At 36.8% G+C, this 18,388-nt stretch overlaps 1 protein-coding gene across 2 annotated transcripts in view; it reads left to right on the top strand.

Annotated features, from left to right (window-relative positions):
* ANO3 (anoctamin 3) overlaps positions 1-18,388 on the top strand; it is a gene marked incomplete at its 5' end in the record, with an annotated part of 271,220 nt that overhangs the window by 78,080 nt on the left and 174,752 nt on the right. Inside the window, 2 exons of one of the 2 annotated variants that reach the window (XM_080815458.1) lie at positions 4,517-4,711; positions 5,756-5,827. In XM_080815458.1, coding sequence (XP_080671584.1) covers positions 4,517-4,711; positions 5,756-5,827 — 267 coding nt within the window. Of the gene's footprint in view, positions 1-4,259; positions 4,712-5,755; positions 5,828-18,388 lie in introns of those variants that run through there. The other variant, XM_080815459.1, reaches the window with a different exon arrangement.

Genomic DNA, 18,388 nt, shown 5'->3' with positions numbered 1-18,388 from the left:
GGGACTCGATCCCAGGACCCTGGGACCATGACCCGAGCTGAAGGCAGACGCTTATCCAACTGAGCCACCCAGGTGCCCACTTTGTACTCTTTAGAATGTTAGGACATCAGACTTTCTGTTTAGATTGTATAAGTTTCTAGCAAAGATGATCTATCTGTATAAGAGCTTTGGAGACAGTTCAGAAAATGAGAGAGAACTGCTTTCAAGATGTATAGGAAGAAAATACAGAGCTCTGGGAAGGACATTTGTTTCATCGTCAACATTTCTTCCCCAATTTTCTTTAAGTGTTGCATTTGACAAATATTTTCAGCAGTTATGTTTTTTGTGGAGAGCTTTCTACCTTATGTGCATAATCCTTTGAAGAAAATGTGTTGAACCCAAGAATTATAAATAAAGACAGAGAAGTAGGAGTAGGAATACGCCAAGAAGAATCCACTCATATTACCTTCATAGACAGGACTTCATTGGCATTGCCACCTGGATTAGGAGTTTTTCTTGGGTGGTTTTATAATGTGCTGTGTGTATTTCATATAGTTTTTTAGAATAAAATCTGTTTTTATGTATCTCCTTCCCCTCTGCGTGAGCACCATATTATGCTCAACACTGAGTCAAGGCCTGGCCCAGAGAAAGAACTCAAGAATTGTTTGAAATTATTACATAAATGATTTTTAAAAATTAATGAATAAAAATCAGTCTTAAAATAAAAATTGATACCTATGTTTTATAACTCAGTTACATACATTGTTAACTCACAGCAGATTAAATATTATTCATATCTATTCTTTTATAGATGCACATAAGAAATACAGTTTTATAGATAGTGTGGGTAGATATTTCCTATTAATATGTACCAAGCAGCTCTTGTTCATTTTTCACCAAATTATATTCCACAGTTTGTTAAGATTGTGGATATAGAATTACAGGTTCTGAGGTTTGCTTTAGCTCTGTGGTTTCTACATTCAGAGCTCTCTGCTGAAAATGTGTGTGGTATTTATACCAAGTGAAACCATGGCAATGAACCATGTAGGACTGGGGCTCATGGGGAGCCATAGAGCATTCTGAAAAGATCATGGTCTTTGGAATCCTATAGCTTATAACTTTAACATTCAGTTCTGCCAGTTGCTAGATATATGAACTTGAGGAAGTAAATATCTAAACCTCTCCCAGTTTCCTTCCCATGTAGGGTGGGCATTGTTTAAAAATATTTTATGAATTTTGGCAAACACAATTATTCAAGGAAATAAAATAAGATATAAATCTGTGAGAAATAAAGGGCACATAAATGCATATATAAATAAAACAATGCCTCAAAGAACAGTAGCTAATTTTTTCCCAACCTAGACTGCAGCAGTAATTCCTTTATGCCTCTTTGTCTTACTACGCCACAGTTTTGGGGTTTTGTTTCGGCTCTGTAAATACATTGCAGTCTTCCTACCTCATGACTTTCATACATGTTAGTATCTTTCCTTAAAAGCACTTCCCACAAACACACATGCACACACATTACCATAACACAAACATATGTAAGCATCTTTCTATAGAGTAGGTTCTTCATGGTTTGGGTTTTTTTTGTTGTTTTTTTTGTTTGTTTGTTTGTTTGTTTTTCTGGCCTGATATGTCACTTCCTCAGAGAAAATGCCCCCAACCACTTCTTAAAGGAAGTCTGATTATATAGAAGTACTTGTATTTTCACAGTATTTCAGACAATTTACATGTATAAACTTATTCTTTTTGTTTGTTTGTTTGTTTGGTCAGTGTCTGAGTCTCAACTAAAATAGGAGTCCCTTGAGGCCAGGAATTATTGTCTTCCTTACTCACCACAGTGTCCGCAGAGTGCCTTCAGAGAGGACAGGCCCAGTGAATGTCTGTTGACTGACTAGGTGAATACTGGAATGAATCAAATGACAGAAAACACTGACAGCATTGGTGAGCATAATTAAGTTAGTCTCACCCCACGCTGGTTTGTAAATTAGTATCTACCGATTCAGTAGTCATCTTTCACCCAAAGAAAAGTTGAAACTTTCACTCCTGTTTGAATATTGTAAGAAAGGGAAATTTAGAAGTTGCTCCTTTTTAAAGCTACATGTTGGTGTCAGTGGATTAAGGTGAATATAGTATTATTATAAAGTTCCATCAAGCCATTTCTCTGGGGCCAAGGGTCATTTCTCTTTCAGTCAACATCTTTGTCATCAACGATCACTGTCTTCTATCTATGCAACTTCCTTCTCCCCCACTCCAGCCCCAAATATTTATTCCAAGTAAAAGGCTCCTCTCCACCAGGGTCCAGAAACAGAAAGCTGACCATTTAATATCCTACATAGATATTTCTTAAAAGAATGTATCGATCATATTAAGAGAGATTAATAGGTATAGAAATGTACTAGGACAGATTTGCCCTGTGTTATTTCTTGGATGTAGTGTAGAAAAAACTAGTTGATCTTTAAGGAGAATTGTCTGGTATTTTTGTGGTTTTCAGTGTGTTTTCTGTGGACCTTGGGAAATTCCTCTTCAAGGAAGTATTTTCTTGTCAATACAAGGTCCCAGAAAGCTAAGTGACTGGATATTATGCTTCTAGTCAATTCATACTGTGAGACTTAATATGAAAATACATAGTTTTATAAAACCAAAAGATAGAAGCCCCACTCCTATGTTTATCTGAATTTCTTCTTTTCTTTTCTTTTTTTTTTTTTTAAGATTTTATTTATTTATTTGACAGACAGAGATCACAGGTAGGCAGAGAGGCAGGCAGAGAGTGGAGGAAGCAGGCTCCCTGCTGAGCAGGGAGACTGATGCGGGACTCCATCCCAGGACCCTGAGATCATGACCTGAGCCGAAGGCAGAGGCTTTACCCACTGAGCCACCCAGGTGCCCTGAATTTCTTCTTTTCAACCATATCTTGTTTCTGTAGAACCTCTTTCAAAAATTGTTTTATTTCTTTTTTTAGTATTCCCATTTGTTCCAATAGGCGGTACACATTTGTACCTCTGCTTGTCTTTACTTAAATCCGTTTATTTGAAGAGCTATTTAGAAACTTTGAGTTAATTTATAAACTGAGTTAATTTATAAAATTGAGTAGTTAAAAAATTACTAACATGAGCAATTTGAGTGGATTTTGGTTAAATTTGTTTATATTCTAAATATAATAATTACTGAAAATGTACCTTTTCTCTGTCTTTACCCCTTGTCCATATCTATTATGACCCAGATTCTACTCTGTCTCAAAATTGAAATTAAAATGAGTAACTGCAAAGCAAAAGCTTCCTTAATTGAATGTTCTGTGTACTAATGCATTGGTACTATCCCTTTCACTTTTCAATCACTCCCTTAGAAATTTACCTTAATACAGAGAATCAGCATGTGGGCAGGTGAATAGGGAGGCTAGTGGAAACTTTGTCTATCTGCCATCTTCGAGTTTGGCCATCTCTATGCTCTTTCTGTGTTTTAGTCTCTATTGGTATGGACTTTGCTAAATGTTCTTTACATCTCAGTGTCTGTGAGTTTGGGGGCGAAGGGATGGAATTCAGGAGTTTTGAACTGATTTATAGATGGCACCCTGATGTGGCGGTTTTAGCTTGGGATAGAAAATCTTATCTGCTTATTTATCTGTGTGATATAAATCATGTTACCTTTCCTCTCCAAGTCTCAGCTCCCCACAGCTAATAGAAATAACAGTACCTGCTCTATAAGATTGTTGGAAAATCAAATGTAGTATATATGTGTTCAAGGAAGAATAGAGTACAAAGAAGGGCTCCACTTAGTAAACAGCAATTTGAACGTTTATGTATTAAGTTTCATTTATTTTGCCACTTCGAGAATTAAATGGTTAGATGTATCCAAAGACAATCCAAATGATTGTTCTCATAACTTCCTAAATGAATTTCACCACTTGTTGTTGTTGTTTTTTTTTATACAAACTCTTAAAATTTATGAAAGCACAGGAAAAAAGATGGCAGGATAAGTTAAATAGGAAAAAATGCAAAAGTTGAACTTACATCACAAGGAAGTATTCAGTTTTATATCTTACCATGATGTGAATCTTGAATCGTTAAATTAAACATTTTTCTTGTGATTAAAAAAAAAATGATGGAAGGTCAACTGGAAAAGAAGCTGTTTATTCCTCTGTACTATTTGACAAAATTCTCACTTTCCCTTACAAAATATAAACAAAACTAACTCAATTAGTTCAAGTCTCTAGGTGGTACTTTTTTTTTTTTTTTTAAGATTTTTATTTATTTATTTGACAGACAGAGATCACAAGTAGGCAGAGAGGCAGGCAGAGAGAGAGAGGAGGGAGCAGGCTCCCCACTGAGCAGAGAGCCCGATGCGGGACTCGATCCCAGGACCCTGAGATCATGACCTGAGCCGAAGGCAGAGGCTTTAACCCACTGAGCCACCCAGATGCCCCTAAGTGGTGCTTTACAAAAGTACTTTCCTGAAACAGCCACCACAAGAATTAAAATTATTTGTTGACTTTTGCCGAGTATATACTTCTTAACTCGCCATTTTGAATTTGCAGGTATGAATGTAAGCAAGAGTGAGATAACAAAGGAAACTTCATTGAAACCATCCAGGAGATCCCTGCCTTGCCTCGCCCAGAGCTACGCCTACTCAAAGAGTTTGAGCCAATCTACCTCACTCTTTCAGTCCACCGAGAGTGAGTCTCAGGCTCCCACTTCTGTAACCTTCATCTCCTCGGACAAAGCAGAGCCAGGTGAGCAGCTATTCCTGCTTTTTTTGTTCAACTTGCAAAAAATAAGTGTTTTTGAACCATTCTTTCCTTCCTTCCTTCATCTACTTTATTAGCTTATAGAACTCATTAGCAGGAAGGCTGGCATAGACAGGAGAACATTTCACCAGTCAGACAGGAGACCATTTGTTGGCCAGCTGTGTTTTCATGTCTTTCTTGCCTTGAAAGAAGCCAACCTTGTGGGAACCTGGAGCTTGTATTTCCTGTTTGCAGGAGAAGACAGACCAGCTACCTGAATTTCTGTCTCATCATTTCTGGAGCGAGCCTGTAACCAGTAACTGAAGAGAGTATGTCAGCAATACTAAACTCAGTTTCTTAACAAGAAAAACCAAAGATTTTAAGTAATGTTGAAAATAAAGCAGTGAAGATTTGACTGCAGAAAGATGTGGTTGGACGAGTATTAGCAATCAAATGTTGGCACAAAAGCCTTAGAACAAAAGGGCTGAAATACAGGGAAGTTCCAGCTGGATGCCACATTAAAGACCCTTTGTTGCTGCCCTGGACACTTTCTGCACACATCTGCCCATCTGAGACATCATTATGCTTTTAGACAATTCCTTTTCACAAAGCCAGGAGTCAAAATACAACCCAGCCCCCTATCATTCAGTAGATGAGGTGTGTTTCTATTTCCCCATCCGTAAGTTGCTTTTTTGTCTGAAGAGAATACATTCCTTTATGATTCCTTGAGGTTGTTTCTTCCTCTGGATAACTTGAAAATACCAAGATTCTCTTTTCAGTAACACTGTGAAATCACTGCTAATTATAAATAAGAGCTTACATCCATGTCCAATAAGAAAAGTGGTTAATTATTCAAGAGGATGAAGGTATTGAAATATAATAGAGATGCATCTTGCACTTATTGAGTGAAATTTTAAATAACTAATTTCAACTCATTAACGTAAAAAATTCCTTTATGCTTGGCCATCAGTCACAGTCATTTTTCTAAATGTTAATGTTTTTATTTCCAAAAACTATGAATGTCGATGTCTTTTTTTTTTTTTCCTCCAGTTAATGCTGAGGAGGATAAAAAAGACTCTGTGCTCAAATGCTCTTTTGCTGACCTCAGTGACTTTTGCTTGGGTAAGTAGGTTTCGAGTATTTCCTTATTCCTTTACCCCCTCTCCAAAGGTAAGCTGTCTTCTTCAAATCTAGAACATTATTTTTTAAGAAAATAATACCTGTTTGGTCTTTAATATTTGATGAATGAGTATAATATTCTCAGGTTAAAAAATGATTAAGGTATTTCATGTACAGTTTGAAATTCAAGTGATATAAAATTTATAATAAACAACAATCTCATAACCAAAAACGTTTAACACTTTCTGCTGTTGAGCTTTTGGAAATATCTTTCAATTCCCTATGAATAAGCACATTAATTTTGCTATTTCTAGATTTATTAAATTTCAGCAGTGTCTGTTGACCCCCCTGTGGTGTTAGATGAAGATTTAGCTTATTTACATAACCCTTCAATTTTTCATAGTTACACTCATATAAATTTTTAAACCTCTCTGCTGATTAAATTTGTCGCTTTAAATAGCATATTTACACCTTTATATCATGTTTTATCACATTTTAACAGTAATTTTTACTCTCCACTTGGCAAATGTAGTATTACTATGAAAATAATGCTTTTGGCAGTTACAGGATTGCTTTCTTTTCTACAATTAAAGTTGTTATGACCTCTCTGCTGCTCTTACATAGTCCTAGAGTCAAGGTCAAACTGATTCCGCTTTCCAGCCCTCCATCAATTACTCAAAATCATGCCACACTAAACATGCTTTCTTGTTTATACCACTAACTTGTGTTGGTTTTATTTTCCTAGATTATCTGTATTTTTTTTTTCTTGGGAGGAGAAAATATCTCACCTTCTGAATATTCCCATCTGTTCCAGATTCTAATTTTTATATCCTTTACTTCATTCTTCTTCTTTAAGAAATTCTTGGTATTCACTGACTTTTCATTAGATATCTAGATATCTGGATTAATGCCAGTTTCTACTGTACCACATATTCCTCTTTCTTAGTTTGCAACCTCATTTTTTTTCCCCCAGAGTGTATCCTTAAGAAACTACCTCTGAGGGGCACCCAGGTGGCTCAGTGGGTTAAAGCCTCTGCCTTTGGCTCAGGCCATGATCCCTGGGTCCTGGGATGGAGCCCCGAATTGCATTGGGCTTTCTGCTCAGCAGGGAGCCTGCTCCCCCCACCACCTGCCTGCCTCTCTGCCTACTTGTGATCTCTGTCTGTCAAATAAATAAATAAAATAAAATCTTTAAGAAAAAATAGAAAGTAAGAAAGAAACTACCTCTGAAGGCTCATGTGAGATGCAAACTTTCTAAGTTATTGTATGTCTGAGATGACTTCGGTTCACTCTTACATTTCATTGTATTTTATAAAGTCCTAAGTTGAAAATCATTTTCCTTGAAATCTGGAGACTGGATTCACTATCACCTAGCATCCATTGTTACTGCTAAAAGCCCAATTGCTGTCTGATTCTTGTTCTGTTGTCATTGATTTTTTTTTTCTTCTCTCTGTGCATTTTTATTATCTTTATTTTTTGTGTTACAGAATTATACAGCATTATGTTTAGGTGTGTGTGCATGCATGTGTGTGCATTTTCTTTTATCTCATGATTTTGGTTTCTGCCTCAGTTCTGGAAGATTTCCTACACTTTTCTTCCAAATGACTTTTCATGTCTGTGTGTGTGTGTGTTGGGGGGAGGGTAAGATCATATATGTATATTTGATTTCCAAGTCTTTTTTGTTTTCAGAATGTAACATTTTCAGAGCATCTGTTGTATTTCATGAACATAACATCTCTAATATTTCTAATTACACTTGTAATTTCTTAAGTTTTTCTTTGTTTTTGTCTTTTTTAAAAGATTTAGTCTGTTGTTCCAGTGATCCATTTTTCCGACTGCTTCAATTAGTCGTTCTCTTTTAGGCTGTAGAATTTCCAACAATTTCTGGTGATCTTTGGAAATCTGCTTACATTTAAGAAAAAAAACAACAGGAAGGCTGAGTCAGAGTACTGGGTACTTGGAAAAGTCTCGGGGAAGGAAAGCTCTCACTACAGAATGAATGGCTAAGGAGCCATTACGTAGGTGATCTACCCAATCTCAGATTGAAGACTATACTCCAGCGTGCTGATTCCCACATTACTGCTTTTGCACTTTGTATTTCTTTTGATAAAAAGTTTGTGCTTGCATGTTTTATTGTCAGACCTTCAGTTTTCTTCAGGTTTTCACTTCTGACTCTCACTCATATCTTTGGCTATCTGCCATCTTTGAGTTTGGTCATCTCTAGGATGATTCACTGTCTTCCTGCCTCTGCACAAAATCAAGGCTAAACTACATGATCAGGGCGCCTGGGTGGCTCAGTGGGTTGGGCCTCCGCCTTCGGCTCAGGTCATGATCTCGGGGTCCTGGGGTTGAGTCCTGCATCAGGCTCTCTGCTTGGCAGGGAGCCTGCTTCCTCCTCTCTCTCTCTGCCTGCCTCTCTGCCTACTTGTGATTTCTCTCTGTCAAATAAATAAATAAAATCTTAAAAAAAAAAAATTAAACTACATGATCAGTTAACACTCTTACATCAGAATTTTGCCTTCTAGAAAACTACTGTAGGCCTGTATCTTTAGAAAGTATTTATTATCATGTTAAGTCTCCAGAGCAAGGGACAACAAATGTACTTGAAAGCTCATTCAGCCATCTTGAACTTTCTTTATTCTACCAACAAGTTGATACACAGCTCTTCAGTGTGATACTTTGTTGTATAAGCCTGTACAGCACTTTGTTGTATAAGCCTATACAACAGGATGAGACCTGTAAAACACTTATTTTAGAGACCTGGTATAGAATTTTACATCTAAAAATCTATTCCAAAAAATAGTATCAGAAATGAAGAATAATTTTCCTCACAGTTGCGTTAACTTAGGAATAGAGGAAAATTCAACATTCTAGTAATTGTACTATAGAACATTTTGTGGCATATTTCTGGGTGGGGAAAAATAGCTTAAATATAAATGTAGACCTCCCCTCATTTTAGTTAAAAATGTATTGGAAAAGAGCTAGAAAGAAAGAAACAAATATGTTAGCTAAGAGTGTGTATCTTCATGTGGTACAATTATTTGTGGTTTCTTCTTGTTGTCTGTGTTTTCTTTCTTTTTCCCCTCTAAACAATATATATAAATATTATATAATAAGAATATGTAAAGAATAAATTTACATCAGAATTTTTTAGTAAGTAAGGAAAATTATTCGTATTTCCGTCAAAATAGCATACAGTTCAATGGAGAGTTTTCAGAATTGAAACTTGAAACTGGTTGATACTCAACCAGTATTTGGAATAACATTAATATTGAAAGATTCTATCCTGACCCTCGGTTTGTAGTCAGTATAATTTTTACTTATTTTTCCTATAAACAGAGATAAGTTTACTCAACCTTCTCTTTCCCTTTTGCTATTATCATGCAAAATTTACTTCATTTGAGTGAGATTTGCATTAAGATCTGTAGCTTGCCAGACCTGGTCATGAGCAATGCCTTTGAACTTTTTTTTTTTTTTTTTTTTGGTAATTCATAAACTGAATAGAAAGAAAAGAAAGCCAGAATTTATCAAAGAGTAATATTAATCTGTTACAACGCTCATTTTACAACCTGAGAGTGAATTTATTTATAACCTTCAGAAGGTTAGCCCTGAGTTTTCAGCAGTGAACATTCTGGTGGCCTGGCTGTACCGCCTGTATCAGTGGTTGTCAACTCTGGCTACGCATTCAAGTCACCTGGGAGCTTTTAAACATCTGAGTCTCAGCTCCCAGGAATCAATTTTACTTGGTCTGAGGAATGAAATCAGGATGCATACTTTTAACTGTCTCCCAGGCAAATATTAAATGTAGCTAGAATTAAGAATTTCTAGCCTAGGAGCACCTGGGTGGCTCAGTGGCTAAGTGTCTGCCTTCAGCTCAGGTCATGATCCCAGGGTCCTGAGATTGAGCCCCGCATCTGGCTCCCTGCCCAAGGAGGAGTCTGCTTCTTTCTCTGCCTGCTCTGCAAGCTGCTCCCCCTGCTTGTGCTCTGTCTCTCTGTCTCTTTCTCTGACAAATAAATAAATAAAGTCTTAGGGGGAAAAAAAAAAAGAATTTCTAGCCTAAAACATGTATCTTGATTTCTCTCTGAGGACATTGTTAGAAGACTTTTTCATAATTTTTTAAACAATGAGCTGTGTTATTTATCATAGCACTCTGAATTACTGCAAATTAGTCATGTTTCTTACAAGACTCACTTTTGTGTGTGTGACATAAAGACAGTGCTGGCTTATTAAGTTTCCTAATTAAAAGAAGACAGCCACCAGCAGTTTCCTTTCATATAGAACATCAGTATCAAAGAGAACATTTCATTAGAACAAATACACTCAATCAGAGTACAAAGGTCTTTCCCATGGTAATTAATTCTGAAAGAGGTTACTATTGTTATTTTTCTGATAAGACAAAAACAAGAACAAAAACACTGTCCAAAATATCCATACGGTTGATGTAGTTTACATAGCCCTTTTCATAATAATTTTCCCAAACTAATACTAGTTAATAGCCTAACAATAACTCTAGCCATGCAAGCCTTTCCATTCAATTCTATGCATCTTATTTTTGATAGTGAAATAATCATGATAGTGCCATCACAAATGTTAACATTTTCTTTAAATGCTTAATGTAATTGGATGTCCTAGCTCCATGAATGTTTCTCTCCTTATCATTCTAGTGTGTCCCAGTCATCTGACACACTTGACCTGTGTTCCTGTGATTGTACCTCACAATCAATACTTTAGCACACCCAGCATCGATCTACCATTCATTCAACTTAGGAAATTGTCACAGCTTCTGAAGGGGTAAATATGCACACATGAGGTATTTCCCTTTACAGTGAACGTGAGAATGCAGCTCTGGCTGACTGTACCATCACCAAGCGTTCCAAGAATCCATCCTGGTGTAACACCTGGCTGGAAAGTACTCCTTTTGAAACAGCCGCATATCTAAAATGTATATGATTTTATCGCCTTTAAGAAGACATCAAGCAAAATGATGTCAAATATACCAAGAGTGTAATTAAATAAAGCATGAGTGTTTTAGCAATACATCCTTCCTTTTAAATTCAATGAAGTTACATTTTCTAATTTTGCTTTTAGAGTGCAGACTGCCAGCTTCTAGCATTGGGTTGGTTAACAACACAGTGTTGATTGTTGGTACTTGTTTTTAAGTACCAACAGGCTCTAATACAATTTTTGGAACCTGATGGATACATCTAATTAATGGCTTTTTTTTTTTCTTTCCAAGAGAAAGGGAGAGCACATTCACATGAGTGTGGGGGGAGGGGTAGAAAGAGAGGGAGAGAGAGAATTTTAAGCACATTCCACACATAGTACTGAGCCCAAGAGAAAGAGAGAGCACATGCACATGAGTGTGGGGGGAGGGGTAGAAAGAGAGGGAGGGAGAGAATTTTAAGCACATTCCACACATAGTACTGAGCCCAATGTGGGGCTTGGTCTCAACGACCCTGAAATCATGGGTCCTGATCCATGATTTGGATCCTGATCCATCCACCCTGATCCAAAATCAAGCATCAGACACTCAACCACCTGGGTCACCCAGGATCCCTCCCGCACTTTTTTTCCCACAGTGTACTACTTTGGTTTTTTTGTTTGTTTGTTTGTTTTTAAGATTTTATTTATTTGTCAGAGAGAGTGAGCACAGGCAGACAGAGTGGCAGGGAGAGGCAGAGGGGAGAAGCAGGCTCCTCTCCAAGCAAGGAGCCCGATGTGGGACTCGATACCAGGATGCTGGGATCGTGACCTTAGCTGAAGGCAGCCGCTTAACCAACTGAGCCACCCAGTCGTCCTCACAGTACACTACTTTGAACTGCCCCATGAGACTATCAGTGCTGTGGCACAGTTAACTGCATGTAGTCAGTGTTTCATTGAGGATGAGTATACCTCACTGTTCAAAATGATAGCTATGGAGGAAGGAACATTCATGGTCCTATTGATTCAGAGCTGGACATTTCCATTAAGACTGCCTAACAGGATTTGTAATATATTATGAATGAAATGCTGTTTTCCCAGCCAGACATTGGTCAAATTCCCATTCTTATATCTATGAGCTGTGTGACTGTGGCATATTATTTACCACTCTGAACCTCAGTAATCTTATAAATTGGAATTAATGATCCATACTTTGCAAGACTATTGAGTTAAATGAAGAGACATAACTCCATCACTCTCCTAGCACACCATAGAGATTCAACAAATATCTGCTCATTGCTTTATTCACTCACTCATTAAGCTTATCTTTTACCCTAAATTTTGCTAGGCTCAGAGATATCTTCACTAACCATTATCACGAAAATGTGATTTTTATGGCAGAGTGGAATAACAATAATTTACCGAACACTTATTACACAACTCTGTGTCTGCCTTACCTCACTTAATTCCCTTAACAATTCTTTGGGTTAGGTACTCTTATTACCCTCTTTTTATACCTGAGGAAACTGGCCGACAGATAAAATAACTTGCCAAATGTCATACATCTCCCCAAGGGAGAATTGAGATTTTTAACCCAGGAAGTCTTCATCTTTCATCTTCTCCCTTAATCATCACGGTAGGAATCACAGTCCATGGAGTTGAAATGTGGTTAGTGATGTCCATACAATACCAGTTCTGCAATGCTAATAAGTATGAGGCTGCGAGCAGCAACAGGTGGGGGTAACGTTGCATGATACAGTATATTTGGGAGATGACTGATTGAAGAAGGCTAATCAGATTGGGAGTTTAGAATTTCGTTGTTTGATTTTCTTCCTTCATTCTTTATATTGCTGTCTATGAGCCTTTAAGTCTTCTTTTCTTTTCCTTTTTTAAGATTTATTTATTTTAGAGAGAGAGTGTGGGGGGAGTAGCAGGAGAGGGAGAAATCCTCAAGCAGACTGCCCGCTGAGTGGGGAGCCCAACCTGGAGCTGGTTCTTATAATCTTCAAATCATGACCTGAGCTGAAATTAAGAGTCAGACACTCAACTGATTGAGCCACCCAGGTGCTCTGAATTCTACTTTTCATAGAACAGCTCACAGAGCCAAAACACTATTCTGCCTTGTGCCCTCAGCCACACAGACAGACACAGTCTTTCTCTCTCTTTCTCTCTCTCTGTCTCTCTCACACACACATGCACACATACACACACACACACACACACTGTTATTCTGGAAAGTGCCAATCCATGTAATGGATTTGAAATCCTGATGTGACGATACTCTTGTCTATCAGTCCTGGACACCCTGCTGTAATCATCTACCCTCTCTCTTGCTAGTATTCCGTAAAATGACAAGGACAGAGACATCCATATTAACAAGTAACTGATGGTTGAGTCTGCTCACACTCATGCTGCAGTAAAAACAGATAACTTTGAAGTGAAATAATCAGGGCTTACTAAAACCAACATAATTTGAGTCCAACCAACTAAAATATACATCTCTCTAATCTTGTGAAATCAACATTTCCTTAATGCTGTGAAGCGAGTCCCTTAGGAAGTGATTTATATTAGAGTGGTAAGATAATTTGTTTTCTGTGAGCTTAATCATTCAGCTTGCTGCAGTGTTCATTTTTTCTTAAAATGGTTTTGGTCAAATGAGTACGCGGTGATTTTGATTTCATTCTATGATACTTGATAGTCTCCATTTTTCATAGTTTTTTCAAATAGCATTTCATATTAAGATGGCATTAAAAAAACTTCATAGTAATATTACCAGCCTATTTCAGAATCACAGAAATAAGGGAATTACACTGAAAGAACAGATTGTTTTCCAGTAGCGACAGCCTCACAGTCACTGTACATCTTTTCAGTTGTTAGTTAAACCCATTATGTAAGTCCTCTGGGCTCAATTTTCCAATTATTTTCGGAACCTGACACTGTTGAGCAGTTGCTGCCACAAGCCTTGTCCAATGTTTCAGTCTCTGGGTAGATCAGCATCATGACTTCCTTCCTCATTGTCTCTGCTCTGATGCTTGCCTCCTTATGGTCTGTTTTCCATACAGCAGATACGGGAAGCTTCCATAAGAGGAGAATGAAATATCATCATTTCTCTACTCAGTCCCCTCCCGGTTTCACACTTCATGTAAAATGTAAACTCCTTACTGGAGCCTTCAGAGGCCGTACGAGGTCTGGGCCTGCTCCAGCTCTAGACCATTTGCTAATGCTTCCTTTGACTCACAGAGCCGCAGCCATGCCAGTCCTCTTTTTCCTTTGCTCATGATAAGTTTGCTCTTATCCCAAGGCCCGGCGCTGAGAGAAACCAGAGTCATACGAGCTTCACTTTGTGTCTTCTAATCTTGACTTAAGAGGTATTACTGGAAATTATAAGATTTATTTTTTTCCCTCTTTCCATTTCCAGAGGACAGAGACTTAGTCTTATTGGTGCATACGGGCCAGAATCAAGAATAGTACACAGCATGTAGTAGGTGTGCAGAGAGTATTTTTAGGGTCACTGAAGGGATAGATGAATGGATGAAATGATACTGAGACATATCTTTGGAGAACCTACTCTCCATTACTCCTTTGCTTTCCATGATGTCATTCATTGCTGTGATTTTTCTCACCGGTTAGGAATCAGTGTTCTGTTATTTTTCTTAGTGAAGACCTAATCTAATTGTGTTACACATTTTCATGTAAGCCATATTGACAAACCTTTTGTAGAGCATTTAAAGACCTAATATCTATGACTCTTCTTAAGTAGTAGGAGAATCCCTTGGTAACATTATTCCTACGGGAAGTCCTCCGGGATATCCATTTAGATGCTTCCTACTTCCTATTATTATTATTGCACTTTGGTTAAAATACTGTTATACTCAGTTCACTAGATGATAATAATGGCTATTTATATCTTTTCCATATTACCTAATACATACTGTCTACTTGATGATGGATGGATGATTGACGATTGGGTGAATGTATGAAACAATAGATGTGGATAGAATAAACACTGGCACGCTGACACAGTGGAAAGCATTTATCTTCAATATCTGCTTAGTCATGGGATTGACTGAATACAGCTCTGGCTGTACCTTCAGTGTGACTGGCTAGCGTCAGGACTTTTGAACAATGTGAGTGTTGGGAGAAATAGGCAGTATAGGAACTGCAAAGAATGATTGAGTCTGGATCTTCATTATCACCACATTCTAACCACTGAGTAAACCATATATGGAACATTAGGTTTGTTCTTCATAGGAAACTTTGGTGGAATAATAATTTTAAAATCATGGAATTTATTAGCAGTCAGATCAGGTACTAACTCCATCAGTCAGTAGAAATGTACACCATCTGTGCCTCAGGTTCCTGATTTATGAAATGGGGATATCAACATTATGGTTTGATTTTTTATAATATAAATAAGGATTGTTTGAATTAAGAGTTTTTGTGAGATGCAAATAAGACAATGTATGTTGGAAATATTAATATGTTAACTCACATTAATTAATACAAAAAATTAATTTGGGGTTGCTGAAATCATCATTAGTTCTCTTTTCACTATATCAGGCTCCCTGCTTTAACATATTAAATGATTTTTTTCAGCTTTGAGAATCTTGTTTTTTTTTTTTTAAATATAACAACTTTATTGAGATATAATTCACATACCATACGGTTCACCAATTTTAAATGTACAGCTCAGTGGTTTTTAGTATATATAAATTATAAAGAATAAAAATAACCTTAAGCCATTACTATTATTATTTAATCATCAGCCCCAACTACTTTGGCAATCCTGGAACACACTATCATTAGCAATGTATGGGATGGTCACGCTGCTGGAAGTCAGTAGAGGCCAACTAATAAGATCACTCACACATATTTAAAATTGCCTTAACAGTTACCTCATCAATTTCCAGATGCTCCAGCAGTTATATTAAAATGTAGCAAAGTAATGAAATAGCATTAAAATAAAGAAGAATTGAGCTGGAATAATTTGTCTATTAAAATTCCATTCTGAGAGCTGCTCTGAGGTTTATGTTACAATCGTAGGAGCCTGGGTCTTGATTGGTCCCCTTGAGTTTTGAACTGATACTGGTTTGCAAACAAAATTTGCAAGAGTTAATGGATTCCCACTCGACTCAACAAGTTTTCATCATAAATTATATTACTGATGATTGGAAGAGGGTGTAAATTAAATTTTTAAATTGTTTATTGGCATACTCATGTTAATTACATTGTTTCCTATCCACCTAAGCTTTGAAGTGGAAGATATGACCTAGTTGTAGGTCCAAATTGTATGATTAGTTTTGTAGATTCCTAATTACTAGAATTGTGAATTTAAAGAAAGATTAAAGAAAAAGAATGTATATTTCTTCAATACCTTATATGTACGAATCACATAGATTATTTCATTTAATCCTTGAAACAGATTTTATTATTCCAGATTTTAATATCCACAGCCAGAGTGACCCCTTTAAAACTTAAATTAAATTACATGAAACTTCTACTCAAAACCCTTCAATATTTTTGTAGGTCCAAATAAAAGTCATAATCTGCATTATGGCACACTGTGTAAGCATCATCTGACCCCTTACTACCACTTCTTGTCCCTCTCCTCTAACCCTACCCTCACCCTCCAATCCAGCGGCACTTGTTCCTTGATGTTAAGTATGCTCTTGCCGCAGAGCTTTGTACTTCTTCCCTTCTCTGCCAGGAAATAAATGAAGATAAATAAAGATAACATCGTGCATGTTAGAAACTGGTATGTGCTAAAGAGTAAAGCAAAGCAGAAAAATGATATTTTGTGCTCAGTCAACAGAATTTAATTAAGGGATCAGACATAAGGTAAAAGAGAAAATGAAGAGTCAGGATGTTGGCCTCTGTAGCTGGAAGAATGGAGTTCCTATTTATTAAAGTGGTAATTGTTTCTGTATTTTATTATGCATTGGTTTGGGGAAACATTCTTGTGAACACAGATTTTTTTTTTCTTTTTGATGACTTTCGGATCCCTCTCCAGTTGTGCCCTTAACACATACTGACACACTTTGTTCCAAAAATTTTACTAATTTATATTGGTACAGAAAGCAAATGACATTATCAGTTTCCCTAGTGTCTTGTCAGCAATGGACATTTTTTATTAAAAATGAAAGATGTAAAAAACTATGTACTAGCATAAAATAGTACCTTTTTTATTTTAAATTCTTGGGCATGGAGACCATTAAACCACATAAAAATAAGTAAGTTTTTACTAAATTTATCTCATCTTTATTTCTTTTTTGTTGACAATTTTTATCTTTATCTGTTAGGATACTAATATTTGTCTCCACCATCATTAACTGAAGGAGGATAGAAAGCTATGTTTATAATTAGAGATTACCCTTTTTTATTCAACAAATATGTTACAATTTTTATGTAACCCAGATTTTTTTTTTAACTTGTGAATATTTTATGGCTTCAAAGTTTCCTAAACCATCATCTTTCCAATACTACAAGAGGCAGTATTACATAGTGGCTAGGAATGTAAGGTTTAGGGCCAGATTTCCTGGGCTCCCCTTCTGCCACATACCAAATGTGAGACCCTAGTTAACTGCCTACATTTCCTCACTGGTAACAAAAGCTAGTAATAATACTTTGAAAGGATTTAGCCAAATGATATGTGGAAGCAATATGGCACCCTTCCCAGCACTTAGACCAGAAACATTGAAATTATTGTTGATTTTTCTCTTTTAGATGCCATAGCAAATAGAATTCTGTTAGTTTTCCTTTAAAAAAAAAAAAAACATATCCTCAGTTTGACCATTTCTTAGTCTTAATACCACCCTGATCCAAAGCACATCCTCTCTACCTGATTATTGCAATAACTCTTACCTGGCTTCTTTGCATCTCGCCTTGGCCCCTTCAGCCTATTTTCATGTCAGCTGACAGAATGATTTTGTCAAAATCTGCTCAAATTTACTCTGCTCGGATTCATCCAATGGCACTCTTTAACTCAGAATGAAAACCAAAATCATTATGATGGTCCCAAGCCCTCCCTCATATGCTCTTACTTCCTCCATTACCACTTTAACATGATACCTTGTCACCTTCACTTTTGTTCATTCTTCACCAGTCACACTAATCTGTTTGTCTGTGAACAGATAAGAAAGGCATGCTCCCACCTCAGGACCTTTGCACTTACTGTACCCTTTGCCTATGATGCTCTCCTACAGAGGTTCACTTACCATTTAGGCATCTTTGCTCCAGGTTACCTCAGGAAGGCCGTCCTTAGCCACCTCATTTAAAATTGCAAATTGCTGCCCTCCCTGTTATCTCCTTGCCCTCTTTTTTTTTTTTTTAAATTGACCATATCATCATTTAATAGATAGGGGTTATATTTGTTCTTTCCTTAACTTTATCACTTTCAACTTCATGAGGGTAAGGATTTTTGTTCATTGTGATTCCTACTCCCTTCAAAGTAGAATAGTCTCTGGTACACTGTGGATCTAGCTCAATATATTGATTTAATGAATGAAGGATACCTAACACATCTAACATTAAGTAATTATTAGCAATCCATGTGAAAAAGAAAACAAATCATTAGTTACAGGAATATTGTGTATAAAGTTAGTGTGAGAAAAAAAATCCAGTATTTAACAAAAGAATACGAAC

The sequence above is a fragment of the Martes martes genome (assembly GCF_963455335.1).
Source record: "Martes martes genome assembly, chromosome: 10".
In the NCBI taxonomy this organism is placed as follows: Eukaryota; Metazoa; Chordata; class Mammalia; order Carnivora; family Mustelidae; genus Martes; species Martes martes.
This window is presented reverse-complemented; position numbering and strand designations above follow the sequence as displayed.